This window comes from Rattus norvegicus, chromosome 14, assembly GCF_021556685.1.
Source record: "Rattus norvegicus strain SHRSP/BbbUtx chromosome 14, alternate assembly SHRSP_T2T, whole genome shotgun sequence".
NCBI classification, from domain to species: Eukaryota; Metazoa; Chordata; class Mammalia; order Rodentia; family Muridae; genus Rattus; species Rattus norvegicus.
Genome location: NC_141547.1, coordinates 2,001,962 through 2,028,144, shown reverse-complemented (window position 1 = coordinate 2,028,144; position 26,183 = coordinate 2,001,962). Strand labels below are relative to the sequence as shown.

Here is a 26,183-nt window from a genome sequence, read left to right as displayed (position 1 = left end):
TTTCTTCAAAGATGTTAAATGTCTTTATATGCATTATATAATATAGCACTTAACAGTAATATCATTTCACTATTGTCTTATTTTATTAGACATCAAACATTGTCTATTAACATGCTGTAAGCTGAACTTGGCAGTGTGTGCCTGTAACCCCAGTGTTTGGAAGGCCAAGGCAGGATCATGACTTTGCAGCCAGTCTGTGCGCATTGGAGACCCTAACCTGAGATTCAGGATAGTATTATCATCCTCTAGGGATGGAGCTGTTCACCTCTCAAGATTCCCAGCAACCCACGTCACCATGACCTGATCAGGACTCGAGGGGACTTAATGGTGGCAGCAGTCCTCAAGAGTCAGCCTTGCTACAGAGTGTATTCCTTCCAAGTCTGTCCTCCAACTGGGAAGCTTTACCCATAACCCGCCTTCATGGGCATCCCCTGACCTATGATTCCATTAGAAAACTCTCTGCTGAGGTCCTTAGTGTCTGAGTTGTCTCTTCCAGGACTAGCCCAGCACTCTCCTGAGTTACCCTCTCCTGGTCTAGCCCAGCACTCTCCTGAGTTACCCTCTGCAGGGGCTCAGCCTAGCACACTCTCCTGAGTTACCCTCTCCTGGTCTAGCCCAGCACTCTCCTGAGTTACCCTCTGCAGGGACTCAGCCTAGCACACTCTCCTGAGTTATCCTCTCCTGGTCTAGCCCAGCACACTCCTGAGTTACCCTCTCCTGGTCTAGCCCAGCACTCTCCTGAGTTACCCTCTCCTGGTCTAGCCCAGCACTTTCCTGAGTTACCCTCTGCAGGGGCTCAGCCTAGCACACTCTCCTGAGTTACCCTCTCCTGGTCTAGCCCAGCACTCTCCTGAGTTACCCTCTGCAGGGGCTCAGCCTAGCACACACTCCTGAGTTACCCTCTCCTGGTCTAGCCCAGCACTCTCCTGAGTTACCCTCTCCTGGTCTAGTCCAGTTCCTTACTGCCTTGCTAGCTTTGTGCTGCTTGCCAACAAGTGAAGTGGGTTTGGTTTGGCTGTTTGTTTTCAGCTCTCATTCCTAGTTCATTGGAATGACCTTACCTTTTCCTAGAAATGCTTTCCCCCAGGTACAAGTACTGATGTTAATCCTTAAGTGTAATTTATAGCGAGTTTGGTAGTTTACAGAGGAGACCACTGCCTTCCAAAGGGGGCAAAGGGGCCAGCAGGGCATCACCTGATGGTGACGTATGCCGATGCTCAGGTTTAAACATTTCAGTTCTCAAGTCTCTTCCTACACTAGAGGAGCAAATGTTTCTACTCAGTGTTATGGCTCCGGTCATTAAAAACAAGTTTATTTCTCTGTCTGCTTTCAGAATGAGCTTCAGCGTGATCCCAGCTTCCCCCTGATTGATTCGAGTTCCCAGAACCAGATTAGAAGACGGATTGTTCTTGAAAAATTGAGCAAAGTGTAAGTATGGACATGTCATTTTAGCTTTTTAAGAGATTTAAATTAACTTAGTATTTTCATGAATTTGCAATTTATGAATATTATTCTTGAATTCTGAACATTTTTTAATGATTTGAAAAGCTTGCATGAATTTCCTCACTTGAAAATTTTCCATTTTAAGATTTATTTTTTTCAGATATCTTTAGATAAATTGTTTTTGTAGATGACATAGGAATGTCATAAAAGGGAAAAGTGAGACGGTAGAATAGAAAAGCAAACTACCCCACACCTTCCTAAGCCAGCCAAGAAATAGAGAACAAGCCAAGGGCGCTCTGCCCCTGCGAACAGCCACAGCTGGATACTGCCACACCACTGGACACTGCCACACCACTGGACACTGCCACATCGCTGGACACTGCCACACCACTGGACACTGCCACACCGCTGGACACTGCCACACCACTGGACACTGCCACACCACTGGACACTGCCACACCGCTGGACACTGCCACACAACTGGACACTGCCACACTGCTGGACACTGCCACACCGCTGGACACTGCCACAGCTGGACACCGCCACACCACTGGACACCGCCACACCACTGGACATTGCACTGCCACACCGCTGGACACTGCCACACCACTGGACACAGCCACACCACTGGACACTGCCACACCACTGGACACTGCCACACCGCTGGACACTGCCACACCGCTGGACACTGCCACATCGCTGGACACTGCCACACCGCTGGACACCGCCACACCACTGGACACCGCCACACCGCTGGACACTGCCACACCGCTGGACACTGCCACACCACTGGACACCGCCACAGCTGGACACCGCCACACCACTGGACACTGCCACACCACTGGACACTGCCACAGCTGGACACTGCCACACCACTGAACACTGACACAGCTGGTTGGCTTGTTCAGCACAGCCGCATGGTCCTAGGTCGTTTCACACTCAAGAACATGAGTTTCCCTCAGTTCAACTTGAGCTTTGGCTTGAGGTGTCTTGTAATGGGAAGGATTGTTCTTAAAATCAGCCCAGTCACAAGGAACAGCTAAAAACTGCTGTTTCTGTTTAAAACAAAACAAAAAAGTTTGCGATTTTTTTTCTAGAACTATGAGATCTACCTTGAACTTTCCAACCTGTAGTTTTTTAGCAAGAAAACATAAAGTGTGTTAATCACTGTTTGAGAAGTTGGAAAATAGTGATGATAAGGTTAGTCAAAGGACAGTGCTTTCATAGTGAGGCTATGGAATTAGAGGTGCTGACAGACAGACAGACTGAGGACAGCAGCCCGTGCGGGTTTGCAGTACAGGCCTTACTCTGCAGCACAGACCAAAGCAGCAGGGCCTTCCTGTGAACGGGCACTTTGACTTCCTTCTCACTCATCACAAGGTAGCTTAGCCTTTGAGACTTCCTCAGGGCCACTGTTGGATGTAGAAACCCCAGAGGTAGGCACCATATATAATTTTCTTTTGTTCTTTTCTCCCCAGATTGCCCGGCCTTTTGGGTCCTCTTCAGATTACAATGGGAGATATTTACACTGAACTTAAAAACCTTGTTCAGACTTTCAGGTTAGTGTTAATGTGGTAATTTTTCCTTCTCTGTTACTGACTGTTGATTGTCTTGTGCAGTGGCAGGTGGACGGGAGCGTGAGGAGAGAGTAACTGACCTTTGAGGACTCATCTTAGACTCAGAGCTGTTCCCTCTTCAGGTTTCTGTTGAACACATCCCTACTGGCTCAAGTTCTGACACATTTTACTTTGGATAGCTTGCTTGTAAAGTAGCTCCACTTAGGAGGGAAAGTACAAGCTGGAGAGAGCTGGCTCTGTCAGCAGGATGCCAGCCTTGTGAGCGTAATAACCTGCACTCGGCCCCTGATGCCAAGTTTAAAAGAAGAAAATTCTGGCATGATGTGTGCTGATAATCTTAGCGTTGAGGGGGTAGAGGCAGGCCTGTTGACTGGCCAGCCTAGGCTACTTAGCAAGTTCTAGGCCAGAGGGAGAAGACCTTGACTTAGAAATGGTTGACAACACCTGAAGATCTAAACCCAAGGTTATCCTCTGACCTACACACACACACACACACACACACACACACACACACACACCTCCCCACACACACAAACCTTCCCATACATACACACACAAACACACACACACACACACACACACACAGACACACAGATACACACACAAACCTTCCATACATACATAAACACACACACACACACACACACACACATCTCCCCCCACACACAAACCTTCCATACATACATACATAAACACACACACAAACTCCCCCCTCCATATAAACACGCACAGACCTCCCTTTACATATATATGTACACAAACCACCTCACACATGCATAGAAAAACCTCCTGGGGTTGGGGATTTAGCTAGGCAAGCGCAAGGCCCTGGGTTCGGTCCCCAGCTCCGAAAAATAGAAAAAGAAAAAAGAAAAAAGGAAAAAAAGAAGAAAAACCTCCCTATACACATACACACACATCACAAATACACACACAGACCTCCCCACACATACACACACACAGGCAAATTACGTCTGTGACACAAAGCTAGCAATGCGGAGTTTAGTGGTATTGTAAAGTGTGCAGCAGAGGAGCAGCTCTGTGGTGAGCTGGGGTAATGCATGAGAAGCAGCGCTGATGGATCCTCATCCTCAGAGATGACCTCACCTGTGACAGCATAGAGGAAGGAGTGCAGTGAGCAGTGCAGGACAGTGGCTTTTACTGAACGGTGAAGACGCTGACTTCTGAGAACTCCAAAGACAGAAGAAAGATTTTGCACCTTGGAAAGTGAAACAGTTGAGTCTCCTGGTGATGAAAGGTGCACCTAAGAACAGTCTCACTGAGATGTCCACATTTGAAAGTGAAGGTTAAAACTAAATCTGAACAGCATGATCTTTCTAGTTATCGGTGTTGTTGTCACTTGTCCTAGAGATAATACCACTGTAAGATCATTGATCGTGCCAAGTCAGGGATCCCAGAGTGCTCTTCGGATTGGCACAGGCCTTTGGAAGATTAAGTGCTGTGTAAAAAAGAGTCCGGGCCAAATATTACAAAGCTGAATGGTCTTCTGTTTCCCAGTTCATGATGGAATGAACTTATGTCCCTGGCAGAGCCGTGCATGCAAAGGAAAAGTTGACAGTGATGGTGAGGTTGGGTTAGAGGTCCACAGTGCAGACCCAGGACTGAGCGTTTTTGTTCTGCCTTCTCAGGGAATGAAGGCACAGTAGCAGTTTCACTGGTTTGTCAGGGCTTGCTGTGCATTTCCCTTCAGACCGTGGGTGGATACCACCTCACTGTTCTGTGCAAGCTGGTGACGTCACCTCAGAAGAGCTCTCCGGATAAGTCCTCTAGGAGGGGAACTTGTCACTCACCTGTAGCACACTGGCCTAGCATGCATGAGGCCCTGAGTTCTGACCCCAGCACTACCAAAAACTGACCTAAGCAAGTCCTCTCATCCTGAACATACACGTTTCCTGACCTCATTTAAAGTAGATTAAACAGAGTTCACTTTGTATATACCAAGTGAGGTTTGAATATTGTGTTAAACAATGACAAAGCTTGAGGCTCTCAGGTCTTACTAGGTCTCAGAGGAAGTGGAAATGTGTGCAGTAGCCATCTAATCAGCGACATGTGCTCCAGGTGGAAAACCGGCTGCAGGACCACCAACTGGGCCTGCTGTCCTTCAGTTCTCATGCACCTGACTTAACTGGCCTGGCACTTAAGTGACAGGAGATAGTTTAGAACCGACCGTTGTGTAGCATGTATGTGTGTATGTACAGCCGACCATCTCACAGAACATCCAAGCCCCCTGGTTTTCCCTCTGCACGCAGTCAGTCAGTCTAACTTTACCAAGTGAAGACCCTGGGGAGATGCCATCAGTGATTCTTTCCATCGTTCTCCTCTGCGTCTAAAGACATCCTTGTCTTTCACTGTGGGGCACATGATTGTGTCTCCAAGTGTGAGTTATTTGTCTCTTTATTTAAAACATTAGTCTTATAAAAGGGCTGCTAATGAGAACTAGTCCAGAATTGATGAAGTGGCTTTTCAGTTAAATATGTAATGTTTTAGTCAGATGTGCTGATGACTTACAGGTGGAATGCTGGAGTGTGACGCTGTCTTATATTTTTGGTTGTGAGCCTAGCCTTTAACGGCTGAGCCATCTCTCCAGCCCGTGACGCTGTCTTATAGGCCTGTCTCCTACTCCTTTGGAGCTCCTGATGTCATCTGACTCGTATGATGTCATCTGACTCGTATGATGTCATCTGACTCGTATGATGTCATCTGACTCATATGATGTCATCTGACTCGTATGATGTCATCTGACTCGTATGATGTCATTTGACTCCTATGATGTCATCTGACTCGTGGCATTACAGTGACTGGAATCACTCCATTATTATTGCACATGCCATGGAAATAGAGGTGTTTAATGGTGAAAACTACTGTCTACTCTGTTGGTCTTTTGAGCAGCAGTGGTAATAGTGTCTGATTGATGTCAGTACATGAAGTCAGTTCTCATCAACATGCAGGATTTGCCTGATAGTGTACCTATGTTGTTTAATTTCTGAAAGGAAAAACAAAACAACAGTGGTGTTATCATTTTAAAAATGGCAGCAAGAGGTTAAATAACCTCTCTCAAATCATATAAAACTAATCACTGGGTTTTGATTTCAAGCCTAAGTGTAGATCCTATGCTGCCTCTTCTCTTGGCAGATAAAAGGTTGTGCATTATGAAAGAGTGTGAATCAGGTTTTTATACTTCTGTCCGTGCTTTAGACGAGACCCCTTGCTTGAGGTCAGTGCCCTCCATACTTGATTTTCTGTCTGGTCCCCTTGCTTCTGAACTAGACAACTAAAATTTCTTTTGAGGGGCCAGGGGTGCGACTCAGTATTAAAAACCACTATCTAGTATGTACTAGGCCATGGGTTTGCTCCCCATGCCAAAAAAGAAATTAGTAATGGGTTATGTGTACACGTACACATGTGTGCAGGTGCATATTTGGTCACATGTTTGTGGGAGAATGGACATGGGACACAGGCCTGACACACGATGAGCATACATCCTGCCACCGACACGTCCTGTCCTACAGTCTTTGAGGAGAGCGTGCAGCGTCTCCTGCAGCACCCGTGTCAGGTTGGCTCGCCGTTGTCTGTATCCTCAGAAGTTCTGACTCAGCAGATCTTAGCAAAGCAGAGGAAAAGGCGACTCAGCACACAGCGCCATGTGCTTGGGGAGGAAGGCGGAGACATGACACTGCATCTGATTTGACTCACCGGGTGGAACCCCTCTGTGAGCTCCCTAACAGGACCTGAGAGTAAGGGCAAGTGTGGTCTCAGCCCAGTGTCTCCCTCCTTATTTACCCCTTCCTTTAACTTAGGTTTTCTACGCAGACATTTCACTAGACAGCGTTTATCCACTTGCTGTGTTTAGGCCCTGAGCACACATTCAGGTACAGTCTCTTCCTTAAGCATCAGCAGCCACACTGGGGACATTTATTGCTTTCACATGTTTCCTACTAACCAGGCTGAGAATTTGCTAAGAGAGGAGCTGCTACACATGCACTAAGGAACTACATAAGGTGAGAGGAGTGCTGGTCAGCCCAGTTTGTTCTGATAAATACACACACACACACACACACACACACACACACACACACACACACACACACGAGAGAGAGAGAGAGAGAGAGAGACAGACAGACAGACAGACATAATTATACCCACTGTACCTCAGTAAACCTGGAAAATCAATCATGGTAGGTTTAATAGGCTCTGGAGAGGACCACAGAGGTGTTCTGAAGCGTGTGGTAGGAAGTTGCCTTGCAGGTTAGGAGGACCTACTTCAGGAGTGCTATCGTAAAGAATTGACCGAAAGCTGACATATAAGCCAGCTGGTGTTGGTGCACGCCGCCTTTTATCTCAGCATTTGGGAAGCAGAGGCAGGTGGATATCTGTGAGTTTGAGGCCAGTCTTGTCTGATTTCCAGGATAGCTGAGACTACACAAAGAAACCCTGTCTCGGAGGGGGATGGGGGGGGGGGGGGAGAGAACGAGCGCGAGCGCAAGAGCAAGCTGGAATATGAAGAGTTGGAAGCGTGCAGTGTTCTGGGAGTGTGCTTCTGTGGTAGGACATGCAGTTAGCACACGTGAGGCCCAGGTGAGAGCAGACCCCAGAACCCCCTGCATCATTGGCACTGCATTACAGCTCCCATTCCCTAAGCCAGCAGCTTTGCTGGTGTCTACTAAGCATCTGTCTGGTTTTTCAGTCACATATCAAAGGGACCTCTGGGAGCATTCTGGAGTACACTTGAGTACTTCCAAGGGTATTAAGTTGAAAAGCAGTAACTTCACCAGACCAAACTTGAAAAACCCGAAGGCCTACTGGGATTACTGTAAGAGCTTGTGTACGGAGTCTATGGTGCAGCCTATGCTATTGACCAAGCTTCCTCTGACACAGAAGCTAGCAAGGACAAGAGGCACGTCAGTGGTGCTTCTGTCCTGACAGACAGATGGCAGATACGCAGAGGCTCATTTTCAAATCCCCCACACTAAGATTTATTTATTTAATTTATAGGAGTATATGAGTACACTGTCACTGTCTTCAGACACCAGAAGAGGGCATCAGATGCCACCATGTGGGTGCTGGAATTTGAACTCAAGACCTCTGAAGAGCAGTCGGTGCTCTTAACCACTGAGCCATCTCTCCAGCTCCCTCTAATGTCCCCTTTAATGTATAAACTTACTTTATCACTTTTTCCGTCATCCCAGTTGTGTAGCCTGACTCCCTCCAGTTACTTTTTTCATTGGTCACAATAATTAAATGATTAAAGGATGCTATTAGGTTAGTAGGGGTGGTAGTTAAGAATGGGCCATGGAGGTGCAGCATGGTTGGTCCGAAGATGATTGTTGACTGAATAATAAAGAGTATACAGAGCTTATTTTATTTATTTTATGTGGTCTTACTGCTATATATGCTTGAAATTTAATGAAGACATCTGTGAGAAATAAGCCAAAAAGTAAACATTACCTTAGTACAGGCTACTATAGAATTATACTCTAATTTTGTTCTAAAACCTGTGAGGGGGTCGATAGCTCTAATAAAGATTAATCCGTCTGACTAACTTCAGAGGGATGTTAGGTGCTCCCGAGGATAAGGAGTCCTCTGCTTCTGACGGGACACTGTGATCTATAACCTGCTTTCTCTGAAAAGTTGCCCTATAGCTAGTGGTGACTGCTGTGGAGGAGAACTTCCAGTCAATACCGACCAATGGGAAAGCGTTGACATAAACAACAATATTTTTCTTTTTGAAATGGTCGTCAATACTAAGAGCTTGTAGAACAGCCATTCCCGAGCCATTTAACAACTGCGAATGTGGGCCTTGGCCCCTGGAGACCAGGTTTCTTTTGATTAGTTAGGGTCATGCTCAGACAGCAGTATAGCTTAAAAGCCCCCTAGGTGACTCCAGCGCGCAGAGCTGAGAGGCTATTTAGGGCTCTCTGAAGAACTTTTCATGCGTGAGTAGAACTGCTCACTCCTATCCACCCACCCCGAGTTGGGCTATGTCTGGCACCACTGACCTGGCATAGCACAGGGCATGCTCCCCCCAGCAGGTTAAGACTCTTGTCTTAGCAGATGTGAAATAAAATCCTCTTTAAATTACATGTATGATGACTCAAGACCACGTTCTAAACATGTATACATTTTAAATAGCGAGCCTAATAACCAGGGAAGCCAGAAGAGGGAACTGGGTCCCCTGGAACTGGAGTTACAGATGGCTATGAACCACATGACTTGGGAATTGAACCCAGGCCCTCTGGAAGAGTGGCCAGTGTTTTTACCCCGAGTCATCCCTCTGGCCCCCTTTTTTTTTTAATTATTAGTTAGACAATAGTAAATATATTTATTTAGCATATATAGTAGAAATTCTATGGATCAGCAATATGAAAACAATTGGAACTTTGCTCTCCAACTAATGTATCAGAAATACCGTGAGGTAAAATTACAGTCTCGGTGGGTTGAATGAGAAGGCCCCAGGAGCACGTGTTTGAATACTTGGTCACCGATTGGTAGAACTCTTCAGGAAGGATTAGGAGATGTGGCCTTGTTAGAGGACATGTGTCACTGGAGTGGGGGCTTGAGGTTGCAACAGCCCAAGCCATTACCAGTAAGCTGTCTGTCTCCTGCTATGGATCAGATGTAAGGTCTGAGCTACTGCTCTAGGGCCATGCCAAGCTGCTGCCACACTCCCAGCATGGTGGTCATGGCCTCTCCTCTGAAGCCATAAGCCCCATAGACTTTTCTGTAAGTTGCCTTGGTTGTGGTACTTTGTCAGGGCAATAGAAGGGTAACTAACACAGCCCCTCCTTGTGCTCCTCCAGTTCCTGGAACAGTGGTAGAGAGTGCACACGTGCTACCTTGTTTTTCCTGAATGACAAAATGAACTTCTGAAATACTAAATATGTGTTACCTGAGAGGCTTACAAACAACAACAAAAACCAAAACAGAATTTTAGGCCCAATGGTGTACACTTTTAATACTAGTACTGGGAGGCAGAGGTGGGCCAGCCCAAAGCTACATAATGAAAATCTCAATTTCTCTCTCTCTCTCTCTCTCTCTCTCTCTCTCTCTCTCTCTCTCTCTCTCTCTCTCTCACACACACACACACACACACACACACACACAAGGTTGTTTTGTCGTTTTTATGTCCACCCTTATCCTACCATTCAAGCTCTTTGTGGTTATGTGCTGGATTCCGTTTTGTTTGCTACAAGACAGTAAATAAACAGAACAGCCCTTGCCTCATCTGTCAAAGGCTGTCTGCACATTTTAGTGTGGCATACTGTTATGAGACTCTTTCTCTTGTCCAGTATAGTCTCCATGTCTTCCAAGAAGACGAGAAGCAAAATAAGAAGCTCCGGTGTTAGAAAATCTGCTGGAGAAAGACAGCAGGGAGAGATGCATTTAAAGAAAGGGCTGATGGGAGATGAGGATCAAGCTGGGACTGTCTGAGGTCATCTGACAGAACAGCCTGAGCACAGGGACAACAAGATGGCTCTGCAGCTAAAAAGGCACTTGCTGTTGATGGAGTCTGATCTCCAAACTCACATAAAGACAGAAGACACACACACAGACACAGAATTGTACTCTGACCTCCATACAAGTGCTGTAGCACACAGACTCAACACATAGAAGTACATGCTAAAAACAAAAAGATTTAAGAAACCTGAAAATGGGGCTGGAGATACAGCTCAATGGTAAAGAGCATTGGCTGCTTCCCCAGGAGGCCTAAGTCCAGAGTGTGTGTGTGTGTGTGTGTGTGTGTCTGTCTGTCTGTCTGTCTGTCTGTCTGTCTGTTGGGGGGGGTTCTGTGTGTGTGTATGAGAAAGAGAGAGAGATTGATTGATTGATCTATACATCTTACATGGATATGAACGTTTTGTGTTTGGAATGTATTGGAATGACTTACCACTGCTGCAACAGTCTTTGTCAAAGCTAAAAACAAAACCTGAGAACAGGAGTGAACCTGACAAAGTCATTGACCATTTAGGGTGTTGATAAACCTAGGAAAGTAATGGCAGTCAGGAAGAAAGATTTGGTCAGAGCACAGAACAGCTACCCCTGCCAGACACGAGGAGTGCGTGCTTATGCTGCATGCAGTCTGATACAGACGCGAATTCAGGAAAGACGTCCAGACCACAGAGAGTGTCAGCTCATAGAGGTGGTGCTGTAGGACTGTTTGCACAGACGACGAGAGACGTGGGGCAGAAGCCCAGGTTGCTCAGGGTTAAGAGGTTGGCAAGTGATACCAGAGAGAGAGAGAAAGAGAGAGAGAGAGAGAGAGAGAGAGAGAGAGAGAGAGAGAGAGACACCAGGCGGAGACGTCCATGGAGGGACCGCTCTGCTCGGCTGTGTCAGAGCTGGCTAGTCGTGAAGGGAAGCTGATCTAGCCGTGTGCACCTTTTGAACACTGGATCTTTACAGAAGCCTGTGAGGCTACTGACCCTTCTGTATATACCAGCTCTCCAAAGATTGAGTCTATAACAACAGTAAGTGACAGCAGCTGCACTGATGGCCACGTTAGCTGACTATTATACTGTACTGCCATTTTGTAGCTCGACTTTTGTGATTTAGAAAAAAAACATTCTTTCTAAACTATAGAGAAAATCCAGATTGACAAACTAGTAGATGTTAAGTTTTCTAAAATTTTATTCAGATGTTAAGTAAAGACAACTATGAGATAATAAATTAAAAAGTACCGATTTGAAAGTCCATTGGTCACAGGTCCTTGCTCTGAGTATTTGGAATAAACAGGTGAAGAACGCTGCTTCTTTGACACATTAAACTATGATTCTTACCCCAAACTAAAACTCAAAGGTAAGTCTTGATGTCTTTCAGATTATCAAATAGAAACATTATCCACAAACCTGTGGAGTGGACTTTAATCGCCGTGGTCTTGCTGTCACTGTAAGTACTCTTGGAGAATGCCATTTTCCTATGTTGTGCCTGATTTTCCTATTTTTATGAGAAGGTAGCGTCCATGTAAAGGGGTAATGCCAAATTCCACCATCTTGGGAGAATCTAGTTCTCATAAATATTATCTCTCTTTTACCGGAGAACACCCCCATATGCAAGATTTGTGCAGCAGTCTTACATCTTCTTGTTGATATCTATTCTATTGAGACTTCATTGTCCTACATCTGTTTATGTATATATATTTCATTTTTGGACATAGTTTGTGTTTAATAATAGTGGATAAGTCTTATTTTCTAAATGTACACTTTAAAATTAACAGGTTTAAAGGAGCTAAGTAAACACTAGTCCAGTAGACATAAAACGTTTAAAACTCAGCCAGCTCTTAAGAAGCCACTGGCGGTGTCTAAGGCTGTTCTTCAGAGGGTTAAAGCCATGTATCAGGTGTAGTGTGTTTCAGCTTGAATTGGGCAGTCTTTTGCGGCTCACTCATTGCTGCTGCTGCTGCTGCTGCTGCTGCTGGGTGTTGGTTAGGCCATTGAAGCCCACAGGCAATTGGAAACTTATGGATGCTCACGGGTCAGTCACGCTCACGCCGTCTCCAGCACTGCTCTCCCTTTGATCTTACTTTAGACTGACATGTGCCTTCCCTGTCCCAAGGAAAGCTGTGTGAGGAGCATTAGCTTAGGCTTCAGTGAGCCGGAATCTGTGTCGCCCGAACAGATACAACTTACATGATTCATTAAATCAGAACACAGAAAATAACTTTACTTGAATGCTCTGATATAAATTTTTAATCAACCCTAAGAACAAATCTTTTGTTATTTCTACTATTCAGTGTTCCAGTTGAATTGGCAGTTCATGAAAGATATATAATTAATTTTTAAAAGGTTTTCTACTTTATGAAATGTGTAAATATTTTGTTCATTGACAGAAAATATCAATAACTATGCTTACCCACAGTATCATATGCCTGGTAATAAATGCCCATAGACAACTATCTAACTTACTTTGGTAATTTATTACACTGAGGGGGAAGCAGTGTTTAGGTTGACATGTTAGAGGCATGAACAGTGATCTCAGACTCTTGCTTCTGAAATTGAAGACGCATTGGCCTTTACTTTGTATTAAACTACTGCCACATCTCCAAAATGTCTAACAATTAGAAGAGTGAGCCGGGCAATGGTGGCTCACACCTTTAATCACAGCACTCGGGAGGCAGAGGCAGGTGGATATCTGAGATCAAGGCCAGCAGGTCTACAGAATGAGTTCCAAGAAAGCCAGGGCCACACAGAGAAATCCTGTCTTTGGGGGGAGGGAGTGTTGAGAAACACAATAATAAAATATAATATAAAATCCATGTAATTATTCCCTGTGAAAACGAGACTCTGGGCATAAGGACCTACACTTGTGACCCTAACCCACATAGAAGCCTGGTGTGGCTGTGTGCATGTCACTCCAGCATGTGAGTGGGGGACAAGGAGACCCCAAAGCTCATTGGTGAGCCAGCTGACCCGAATTGATGAGCTCCTGGCTCAGGGAGAGACCCTACCTCAGAAAATAAAGTGGAGAGCATTTGAGAAAGGCACCCAAAACCAACCTCCGACCTCCATATATACACATGAACATGTACACACATGAATACTTTATAACAAACATATAAGAAAACCTATGTTTTGTTTTAATATGGATACCATGTAACGAAAGATACTGACACTATTAGCTAGTGCCGTTTTGCACCATTTGACTTCTGGTTTAGGTGTAACAACTCTTTGGAAAAGTAAGCCACAGGATTCAGTTGTATGCTTTTTATCTGTATTAGTTTCCCGTGTACAGTCTTAAGATCGTAGCTGTGAGCACCACTCTGTCCTCTGTCACGCTTATGTCCTGACCCCATAGGTAGAGCCAACCTTCCCAGCCACTGAGCCTTTTGATTCGTACACAGCCCAGTCATGTCTGGAGTAAGTCCTTTGGCTTTGAAAATCTTGGGTCACTGTAGATCCCATGTTCCAAAGTACTTGCTAGGCTTTCATTCTTGAAATCTTGTGTCTTTCCCTCGGACCTCCTTAACCGTTCCGTCAGTCCGTTTGCACCACAGCCTCAGGCTTCAGGTGTCCCTCGTCATCGTTTATCATTAGCTCTCAAGCCTTCCATCTGGGTACATATTATTTCATTCATTTCTTCAGAAAGCCCCCTTGGACCCTCTCACATTACCCTAAGGAACCTGTCGCTTAGCTGTTGGCCCCTTTCATCCACAACCCGGTCCTCCTAAAATAACTACTACTAAGCATGTTAGGAACAGAACTTAAATACTTCATTAAGAATTTTAAATATTTAAATAAAGATGTAAATATTTAGAGTGAATCCCACTCACCTCTACAGGGTGTAATTACATTTGGTCTACTCTCGCACCTTCCTCCTACATACAGTTGGATGAAGATGAGGACTGCATTGCCCTTGATATGAGGGTCAGTGTTAGACAGAGAGCCTCCCACAGAAAGGGGAGATAGCTCAGATGCCAATGATGTGCTCAGCTCAGCAAAGGGGAATCAGGCACAGTTTGTGTAAGTGACCTTTCCTTTCAGCTGTTAGGTTATTGCCACTAAACTGGGAGGAGGCCTGAAAGTCTCCCCTGGGCACTCCTCAGAGACCTTCGCAGAACTCTGTTTGCAGATGTTCAAGGAGGGTTACTAGGAACCTGTAGGCATCTCTAAAATGCATACTCAAAACCAAGCCTCATTCTGTAGAGCGACTGTCGTTACTGAGAAAGGGTACACAGACTGCAGAGGGCTCAGCACTCAGGCCTAACTTAGGTCTCCAGATTCCGCACGTTGTCAGGACGGACGCCTGAGAGCTGTCCTCTGGCCCCACACACATGCTGTGGCGTGTGTACACCAGTACTCACACACAATAAGTACATATTTTAGAAGATACTACTCCAGTTATCTTATACAGTAAGATATTTATAATTTTGTGTAATAAATAGTATAGCAATATACTACAGTTCTTTGAATATTAAAGCTTTATTGCTAATGTTCATTGAATACAAGAGTCACCAGGAAAGATGGTTTTCTATAGCAGTGTCTTGCACACTTCAATACTGGTGTGAAAACTCAAGACCTGGCATTTTCTGCTGCTGTGGACGAGTGTGCTTGTCAAAAGAACCCTCTTCAGCTGGTTTCAGAATCCTGCACTTGTCTGGCACTCTTACCCTAAGTAATAATTTTTTCTAGTTGAGCTTAGCCATACTTTATTCTCTGGATAGGGCTGGACATTGGAATAATATAGCTTGAATTGAATTTTCCCAAATAAATATGCCCAAATAAAATACTGGGTTCTTACTAGTTTTTGATATATTACTCTTAATAAACATATATATATATATATCATATATATACATGTATATATTAGCTTTTCTGCATTTCAGAACCTCTATATTATATTAGATAAACCTATTAACATATATAGTTTGTTTATACATCAAATTAGGAAACACTGTGTTTATCAAGGGCATCTTCTGGCACGTAGCTCCCTTACACTCCTTTTCCTCTTCGTAGTACCCGTCTTGCCAAGAGCAGAGGCATGACAGACCTGTATGCTCACAGTACAGTGTCTGAGAAGTTGTCATAGGTCAGCCACCATTGTCTTTAAAGCCATTCTAGTCTGTAACTATAGACTAGACTTTATCTATAACTGTCATTATAGATGTGCCATGCTGGCGAGAAATCTAGGGAACGGTCCTGATCAAAGCTGGCAGCCAAGGAAAAGGCCCACACAGCAGTCTAACAGGCTGAGTCCCATGTGTACAGCCCATGTGGCAGGAGAGGGAGTCAAGTTTCCTCAACTGAAACTGTGCAGTGATCCTTGTAACCTTTGCTGTGCAAGGGGGGAGATGAGGGTCCCGTATGTGTCACTAGTGAAACTTCAGTATTCCTTGGAACCTTTGCTGTGCAAGGGGGGAGATGAGTGTCCCGTCTGTGTCACTAGTGAAACTTCAGTGTTCCTTGGAACCTATTGTGCAGTGGAGAAATGAGTGTCCTGTCTGCATTGCTCAGAGAAGATGATAAAGGAGAGGGCAGCCTCCGCCAGGCAGGACAGACACATGCTGCTCCGACGTGGATGCCCTTGGTGCTCTCTAATGGAAAGCTTTCAAGGCCATCTCCAAGTGTCTGTCTGCTTTCACTTTACTTATCTGAACTGGCTGTTTCCAGTGAACTGTGGCCTGTGTGTAGTCAGGGACCATTCAATAGTTTATTCCCTCTAAAAGCTCTGAGTATTCCCATCGTTCAGGGATTAGCATGTAAGTCCTGGGAAATGGTATTTTAAACAAGCTCAACTTGACCATGGTCTTTCAACAAAAGCCATCAGGATGCAGACAGTCACTTTAAGGCGTCATCAGACAGGTACACTGGAGAGTCCCTTCCCTGGGGCTCCTGGGCACAAGTGAAAGCTGAGACTAAAGCTTTTACCCTCTCCCAGCTGTGCGTTCACTCCTCCCTCCCACTTCATCTCCTCATAGAGACCCGTGCACACACCTCAGAACAAGTAGATGGTTCCTGGAACTGCTCCTGGATCCCACTTCTCTCTACCATTCAAATCAAGCTTGGTTTTTGAGACTATATTAGACTTTTGGCAGTATTTTTTGTATTTTATAATATGGAATATTTATAACTGATTTTTCTTGAGATAAAATTCCCATTTTAATGTGTAGACAGTTCTGGATTTTATAATATATTTGCTATAGTATACAGTGGTCCATACTGTCTAATAACAGAACAATTTTGTCACCGCAAAAAGAAACCTCATGTGAGTTCAGCCTTGACTTCTCTGACTCACAACCCAGTGGGATAACCATTTCTCTGTTTACCTGTTCTAAATATTTAAATCAGTGAAGACATACCTGTTTATGTTTGGCTTCTTTCATTTAACATGTTTTTAGAGTTTTTGTCCATGTCACAGCATGTAACAATACTTTTTCATGACCATATAATATTCCGTCAGTACTCAGTTATCAGTGAGAGTTATTTCAGCTATCTCTGCTCTGAGGCATGTTCTTGTGGGACATGTTTTCGGTTTAGTGGTGTACACTGGTGTTGAATTGCTGGGTTATGATTAACCTTCTGAGAAACTGCCAAGCTTTTTCGGGCCACAGCTGCACCATTTCACACAGTCCCTGGCAGCGTGTAGGGGCTCCAGAGACTAAACACGGGGCTTATCTCATCCTCGAAGCCAGTTGTCATCATAGGTACTCATACGTGCAGTACTCCACAGCCTGGTCTGTCGTATGCTTGCCCCAGCGAGTGGCGCTGTTTGGGGAAGTCACAAAGAAGCTTTGGGGGTTGTAGCTGACTGAAAGTAGGCAGATAGGTCCTGCAGGGTGGTCCTTCCCAGCACACTTCCGTCTCCTGCTTCCCAGCCACCAGGCTGTGGACTCTGCTGCTCTACCGTGTCCTCTGAACCATATTGGAATAAGCTCTCTAAAACCGAGAAAAAAGATCTATTTCCTCCATTTAATTGTCAGGTATTTGTGTAACCGCTGTGTAGTAGTAAGTAACACAAAATACTGGTACCAAGAAGTGGGGTTGCTGCTGTACTACGCCGGGTGACGTGGCTCTTACGCTGTTTACCTGGTTTGCAGCAGTTTGGAAAACACTGGAGAAGCAGGGTACAGGAGCTGCTACAGGGATGAAAGCAAAGGCAAATAAACAACTCTCAGGTCATCCAGAGACCAAAACACCAACCAGAGTGGGCCGGCAGAGGCCATACTCCTGAGGTTCCAACCAGAGTGGGCCGGCAGAGGCCAGACTCCTGAGGTTCCAACCAGAGTGGGCCGGCAGAGGCCAGACTCCTGAGGTTCCAGAGGGAACTCAACTAAAGGCCGTGCTTACTATGTCCTGGCAAAGGATTTATCTGCTTTGAGTCTGTGTCCTGTGCTGAACTGAGAAATGAAGGACTAACGTAGTGGGAAGTTTTGAGACAGTGTGATAATGTTGCATAGTTACTGGTGGCTGTTTCTAGCCAATCCTAACAGTAAGGATCAGGAGCAAGGGGCTTAGGAACAAAGGATTAATAAAAAGTGCTGTCTACCCAGTAAAGGAGTGAGGCGGACAGTTTTCATAAGATTAACACCATGAAAAGTAGCCAGGCACTCTCAAGACAGAGAGAAAAGATACCAAACCCCACCCATTGCGGGCCCCAGCATATAAATTTCTTTTAGGAAGAAAGCCACCAGGTGCCAAAACTGTACAGTCTAGGAAAGTGCTTTCCCAAGCTGACCCAGGCAACCCCTGAATCCTTGATTCAGAGGATTGGCTACTGCTTGAGCTCATGGGGGACCTTCCTGCTGGTGTCACAGGCATGCAGGATGCAAGCGTTTTGAGGTTTTGGACATTCCCATTAGGTTTTCAAAGGAAGGCGTAGGAGACCAAGCATAGCCTTCCCAGGTTCTCTACAAGAAGCCCCTACGAGGGAACTGCTTGAGACTGGGAGGCTGAGACCTCAGGCACAGTGGGATGTCCTATGTCCCCTTGGCTGGCCATCAGATGGCAACGTTTATTAGACAATTACATGAGACACAGTCAGGCATCAGAGTAGACAGCAACCAGAAGGCCCCAATGTACCCGATTGTATCCAATTTTACGCTATGCCCATTGTACATGTTTGAATAGACTTCTTACTATTTTCCTGCCATCTCTGCAGAGGCAGCTTTCCGGGGGCCTTTTCCTGTGTAGGTAATTGACAAATTTGCTTAGATTAGCTTGTGTCTTTGTTCTTTACTTAAATAAGTCTTAGGCAATTTGGGGTGCCTAGGGTCAAAGATGCAACTCAGATGCCATTATTTTTAGCAGAAACTGTTATCAGATCAGGTTAAGAAGAATTTAAAAATGACATCTATAAAATAGCTTTATTTTACCAGGAGAAAATAGCCTTTCTCTGATGTCTCCCTTCATTCTGCCTTCTGTCTAACCTGTAGCTGTCCTTTCAGCTGGTGTCAGCAATTTTAAGAAAGGCGCAGCTGTGATACCATCCCCTTCTGTGCTTGTCTACTATTCCCGAGACACAGGAGGTGGGACTTGAACCTTGAGAGGGAAAGGTCTGTCCTCAGTGACTTTTGATACTGCTATCCCATAAGCGAGCATCCAGCCAGGGAAACTTTGGGCAGCTGTTGTGGGTCACACAGTATTAGGGTGGATTGGACATGGAGCTGTAGGACTTCATGTTTGTCCTTCTGTCTTTTAGTCTTGCTTTGACCCATTTCCTCCTCTGTGTATACCATTTCTCTTGTGGAATGAGAAGTTTGCCCTGTGCTGTTGGATGTTGGATGTACGTGACATTTTTTATTCTAGAGGGGTTGACAATTAAGAGTGTGCTAGCTGACTGACAGTCTTTGGGGCAGGCAGTCCTCCTGTCTCTGCTACCCATCTTGAGTAGAAGTCCTGGTATTAGAGATGTGCGCTCCTGTACAGCTTTTCACATGGTTCCAAGATCTGACTTCGGTCATCAGACATTCTAAGAGAGCACTTTACCTGCTCATTCATTTCCTTAACCCCCAACCCAGATAATTTCTGAAGGAATAACACTACATTTTCTAACCAAAGCCTACTTTCTACAAAGATTTTTTTCCTTAGAATTTCCCACATCTCCAGCAAATTTATAATTTAGTCTTTTATTTATCCATAAATTGCAGAGGGTCTCCAAACCTGCTATCTTTAATCCTTGTTAAAAATTACCAGTGTGTGAGGCCCCTGTGTTCCCTTCCTGGCAGCACACACAAACACATAAACACACGCATGTGCACACACAGACACACACAAGATTCCTCAAGAGGGGAGGCTCCAGCAGCTTCGAGGATAATGGGAGATAGCAGTGGTCTTAACCAATCACAGCCTCAGTTTTCGTGGCCAGGCCCTGGTTTTCCTAATGCATCTGCCTGTCTGAACAAACTCCTCGAGTTTACAGGTAGTATTACCCAATTGTGGGGATCGCCACTAGCAGAGTAGAGAGATTATACTGTGTGGGGTTTGATCCTGCTTTGGTCAGGCACCCTGAGCAGGAGAAAGCCAGAGCTCCCGCTGTCCTGTGAGCACTACCCAGGAGCAGGGATTCAGAGGAAAGGCTGCTGGAGCCCATCCAGAGCTGCTTTACAGACCTGCTGCAAACAGGATTTAGATATAAAGTTCTAAAGTTACACCACCCCAGCCCCTTAAACAAACACACATGTAATATATCGCTCCACAGTGATTTACAAAGGACTTGTTTCTTTTGAATTAGAAATATCAGTGGGAAGCACCCTGGTTTCCTTATTAATAGGTAATCCTAAACCCTTAAACGCAAACATCATCTGGGCATGAGCCATCTGTTAGAAGAAAAACATTTCATTTTATTTGGCTGCTGTGGTCTTCTGTAATCAAAGTTTTTATCTCCATTTTCCAGATAAAGCTCTGAAGTGCAGGCCCATGATGGCATGTCCCCAGCATGCTTTCTTACCTGTCCCCTCTGATCTCCAACACCATCACGTTACTGGCCTTATCTACCTATTACTTTCTTACTTTGGTGACTTTGTCTTTGTGCCTAAGGTAAATTTTTGTTTAGTGTTTTGGGATCCTCTCACTCTGTGGCCCAGGCTGCCATGCTGCCTACAGCTCACAGCAGTCCTGCTGCCTCAAGTCTTCCAGGTCTAGGATTGCAAGGGTGCACCACAAATTCAGCTTACCTACGATAGAGTTAATAGAACTGTGTGTGTGATTACCTTTTAGTGAGCTGTATTTCATTCAATGTAATTCAGTTGCCCTTCAGACAGCATGTGTACAAGAGTCGTGAAGCCCTGAATTCAGCTGCACAAACTATTCAACCTCGTTGACTGTCATTTTTCTCGTTGGACGTGTGAGGACTTCGACTGAATTCAGGTTTTATTGAGGCAGCGTTTGTTTCTAATGAGACAGCAGCTGAAGGTGACATCCCTCATATCCAGCTGAAGCAGGAGTGAGGGGTGCTGAAGGAAATGGTGACAGCTCTGTGCGATGGCTGGAGTCCACACTAGAGTAAAGCCATACTCTGAAAAGATGGCTGCCTTGTCAGAGACTGGGAAGGTCACCAGAGGCCTCTTTCTCTTTTCCTCTTCATCCCTTAGCCTAGCGCTGTCCCCCATCTCCCTGACGCTTCTCTCTCTGACTTGAAGTCAGTGTTACTTGGTAAAGGTTTACTCAAGATCTTAAAAAATGAAGAAGTAGGGCTAGTGGAGTTGAATGTTGGTCCTGGGTATACAAAGCTGGGTTTGGGTTAAGCGCGCGCGCGCGCGCGCGCGCACACATACACACACACACACACACACACACACACACACACGCACGCACACAATCAAATTAAATTGAATTAAAAATATGATAAACTGTATTTCTGCATCCAAACACTATTTCACTCTTATTTCTTTAGTGGTTCCACTTCATTCTCCTCCTGCCCCAGATGGGTGATCTGCCCTGGGAAAACTAAGGCGCAATATGAAACAGGTAGCCTATACAACTGTGTCCAACCCTGGTGACTCTGCTCTCATGTTTCTGATCTCTACCTCCCATGCCCTTCTGCTTCCCATGGCCTACTAGACCAGAGACGAAAGACGTGTATGTGTACACAGGTCTCTGTAAAAATGAGAGACTTTGCTTATCCATGTTATGTTTGGACAGTACATCAATAGTACTAAATGGGGAAACACTGTCTATAGTCAGTGGAGCGATTTGAAACAGGTTCTTACAGAAATGGAACCTCTGCTCAGTGCAGTTGCTACTGTCTCCTATCCTGATGCCACCCCTCACCCCCAGCTGAACTCAGGAACTATTCCTTGAATAAATCAATGAATGGATGGATGGAGTGTTTGCAAGTTGTGGGACCCCCACAGCACAGCCAGGCCCCACCCCTAACAATAAATGCATCAATAAATTATAATTTAAAAAACTAAAAACACATACATCCTCATCCACCTAGGGTTTTTAAATTTTTATTGCCTAGGCCATAAATGACTGAGCGCTGGGGCATATCTTTGCTGAGGCAGCTTGTGAAGGTCAGGCAAGGCCTCTCCTCCACCGTGTGGGTTCCAGGGATTGAACTCAGGTCGACAGGTTTAGCAGCAAGCACGTTTATATCACCAAGCCATCTCTCCAGCCCTATTTTTTAAGGTCTGTGGTTACAAAATAAGTGAGCATACTTCTAGAGAACTGTTCATTTGTTCTGAGGCTAACCTTCCTCAGTCTGCCCTGCTCTCCTAATTACAGATGTGCACCCCCACGGCCAGCCTTTGGTAAATTCTTTACATTCAGTAGCAGATGCTAACAGCAACATTGCTAGGATTGTCTGGTTCTGTGGTGGTGCCACATGCCCACGGTCAACAGCACTTGGAAGGCAGACAAGGATGGCCGGCACAAAGGTATCTACCAGATGTTAGTAGGGCCTGATAGAAGTGCTTACTTTAGCCCAAAAGGTTTCTTTAGTTTCTGTAAAATCCATTTAGTCAGTTGTCTTGCAAATTTAAATGAAACTATAAAAAGAAAAATTATTATTCCCAAATGTATGGAGAACTTGCCAGAATTTTTCCTTTGTTAACTTTATACGTTTGTTTTGTTTACTTCATTCCAATCATCGTAGTTAACGATAAAATCTCGCTGTTCTTGGAGATGAAATCAAATACGTCCATTCTGTACCTTTTTGTTCACAGTTCCCCAGCATGTAAGAGTCAAAGGAGAGACAAGGTAGAGTCTTTGCTTTTCCCTCTCCTGTTAGATCATCTGCATCTGTTCTAAATGCAAGGCCGGGCATTGGCTGCTGGCTTGGGAATGGCTCGTGTATTCTACGCCATAGGTCAGGGTCAGATTGTTGAGTACTGAAAATGCAGCAGAAGCTGGGCACCCGCACTAAACAAACACATTTATCCTAAAAGGAGCATAGGAGAGATTTCACCGTGGCAGCTTTAGAAAGAGGTCAGGTTTGGTAACTCAGCTAAGGGCATGGGTGAGGAGCCATTACACAGGCAACAGTTAGAAGCGAGGGCAGGCATTAGGGCAGCGTAGCCTGAAAACGCAGTCATGGGACATGAGCAGCAAAGAGCCCGAGTGGGGAACAGTGTAGCTGTTCTCGTCAGGTAGACAGTGGTGTGGTTACATAGAGAAATTTCTAAACAGACACCTTGAATTCTCAGTGGAGTGGGATGAGAGACAGTTCTCCCAGGGGACAGAGGTTGGATCTGGATAAAAATAACAACAGTGGTCCTCAGTACAGACAAGGAGCTGACCAAGAGCCACAGAAGACTGACATACAATTCTGATGAGGCCGAAGATCATGGCTTTGTGGTGTTGTCACCAGATGAACACCCCACCACACACACAACACACACACACACACACACACACTCTCTCTCTCTCTCTCTCTCTCTCTCTCTCTCTCTCTCTCCCTCCCTCCCTCCCTCCCTCCCTCCCTCCCTCCCTCCCTCCCTCCTAACCCTGCCCTAGGAGTTTACAGGCACCCTGTGGTGTGGAAAAAGCAGCATTGATCTTGGATTGCAGTTTTGCTGGGGACAAAAATTCAGAAAGTAATAGCAAGACATTGGTTCCAGAAGGAGACCAAGAAGCTAGGGAGATGGCTTTGTGGGTAAAAGCACTTGTATGCAAGCATTCGGATCTGAGTTTGAATTCAGCACATATGTAAAAAGCTGGGTTTAAAGTGTAAGTGTCTGTAATGCCAGTGTTGGACAAGACGGTTCCTGGAAGCTCATGGGCCAGCATCCTTGGTGAGAAGACAAGCACCGCCTCTGAACAAGATGCAAAGTGAGGACCAACTCCTGGGGTCTGTACATGAGCACTGCATTCACACACTCACTGTACATGCATATATGCACACATGAATATTCATACACATGCACATTCATGCATGCAGAAAGGAGTTACAGCAGATATATTTGGTAAAAGATGGTGGAGTTACCTCAAGAAAAAATGGGTCTCCTCAGCCAAGTATTTCAGTGTGACCTCATCCCAGAATTATGTCTCCTACTCTGATATCTCCCCTGGAAGATGGATGAGATTCTGTTTGTTGATCATTTCTATTTGAATATCCCTCAGGCACTTCAAGACTCAAAGTCTAGATCAAACCTATCTTCCCTTTCAGATGACCAACCCCTATTTCTTTTGTTTCTTCCTAATTACCCAGCATTGAAAACTGCTAGGCACAGTGGGAACTAGAGAGGCTGGGACAGGAGAATTGCTAAGAGTTCAAAGCCAGCCTGGACCACAGTGAGACCTTATATAAAAAGTGTGGTTAGGGGCGGGGGCTCTTTTTCTCTTGGTGGCTATTCTTGGTCATCAACTTGGCTACATCTGGAATTAACTAAAACCAAGTGGCTGGGTGCACCTGTGAAGGGTTTTTCTCAATTAAATCATTTCAAGAAGGAAGACCCACCCTAAATCTGGATCTTTTTTGATGGAAAGAGTCACTTTTAATCTTGGCTACACATTCTGGTGGCAGCCTATCTGAAGGACATGGGAGGAGGAGGTTCTGCCTGCCTTTGCTCTCACTGGGCAGTCCACTGGCATTAGTGCCTACTTACTCTAGACTCCAGAGTCTTCAAGAGACTGGGTGAGAAATCCAGCCTTGTGAGCTGAATAATTAGTGGATTCTTGGACCTTCAACGAATAGACGGCTGTTACTGTACTAACCAGACTATAAGCCATTCTAATAAGTTCCCTTTATTTATGGATGGATGGATGGACGGACAGACAGATGAACAGATGGATGGGTTCATTCTTTAAGTTCTGTTCCTCTGAAGAGTTCTGGCTAACACACTTGCCCTTTACCTCCTATATTTGATTATTCTGACTTAGTTTTGTTTTGTTTTGAGTCAGATCTCACTATGTAGCCCTGGTTGGTATGGAACTTCCTGGACAGACCAAGCTGGCCTCAAATTCAGAGCCACTAGTCTCTGCCTCCCAAGCACTGGGATTATAGTCTGTTTTGTGAGATTCCTACTGTGACTGCAATGCACCAGCATAGACTGCCTTCCTGAATAGAACTGCTTGCTGTGTGTCCGTTTCGTCTGTCCTCCCAGCTATTGTCTTTTCATTGAAGCTTAACCCTGATCGTGTGCTTTATTCTTTATATTTTGTTTATTCGTGTGTATATGTATGTCTGTATGCATGGACACATGTTTGATTGCTCACTGAGGCCAGAAGAGAACATTAGAGCCCCTGGAGCTGAAATTACAGGCAGCTGTAAGGTGCCCAATGTAGGTGATGGGACCAGAACTCAGGGCTCCTGGAAGAACAAGCAGGACATGCTCTTACCTACTGAACCATGTCTTGTATAGTGGGATTAAAACAAACAGAAAACAGCCGCCACTTAGGCAGAGACCCCACTCCTGCCATGCAGAGAACATGCAGTGACTGTGGGCCCAGGTCTCACAAGATACTTGTGCCGTCCATCCCTCTATGGCTCTGGGACAGTACAGAGGAGGTCCAGGAAGATGCAGAGCTGTAAGTTAGGGTGAAGGCCTGCGGAATGCCGTTCTCTGGACACAACCTTTGCAGTGGTTAATACACAACAACTACAGTTACCTACAGTGGGCCCACACAAGGACAGCCTGTCAACAGTCAGACATGGGAGCAGGAGCGGCTCACAGGGCTCGCCCTTCTACTTGTGAACCACCGAGTATTCAGGCTCCTGGAGGCAGAGAGATCTCTCTATTTAAGTTGTGTACCTTGTACTGAGCCCAGGAGGCTCTAACAGTTAACTCCACACCCACTCCACACTCACACAGACAGCCCAAGTTAATCAAACTCAGAGAACTACAACACAAAATGAACAGACATGAACATGAGAGGGTTTTGGGAAGGATGGAGGTAGGGGTAAGAGTGGTCAGCATACACTGTACATGCACAAAATTTTCTAAGAACAAATTATTTTTTGTTTATTTTATTTATAAATTTATTTTTATTTTACTTTCATGACTTCCCAGCCAGATGACCAGTGATGTGGCCTCATCGTATCGTGTACCATTTCTCTTTATCAAGCATCTGGCAGCTCTATGGCTGACGCTTGACTGTACGTGTCTGACTTGTACTGAAAGCTCATGTTCCGGGTCACAACCTCACCTCCCGTGTTAGTCGCCTGTGAATGCAACCTGTAAAAAGATTCCCTTTACATGTCAGTGTCTCCGCAACTAGTGAACAGCGAGACCTACTGCTTCACCATGGTTACGTTTAACCACTGGTCCAATTCAGA

General features: G+C 45.2%; 1 protein-coding gene across 14 annotated transcripts in view; it reads left to right on the top strand.

Annotated features, from left to right (window-relative positions):
- Positions 1 to 26,183, top strand: part of Rpap2 (RNA polymerase II associated protein 2) — a 78,469-nt gene that overhangs the window by 32,739 nt on the left and 19,547 nt on the right. For 6 of the 14 annotated variants that reach the window (XM_087582752.1, XM_087582750.1, XM_087582751.1 and 3 more), the window contains 3 exon segments: positions 1,334 to 1,428; positions 2,922 to 3,002; positions 11,853 to 11,921. In XM_087582752.1, coding sequence (XP_087438878.1) covers positions 1,334 to 1,428; positions 2,922 to 3,002; positions 11,853 to 11,921 — 245 coding nt within the window. 14 annotated transcript variants of the gene reach the window in all.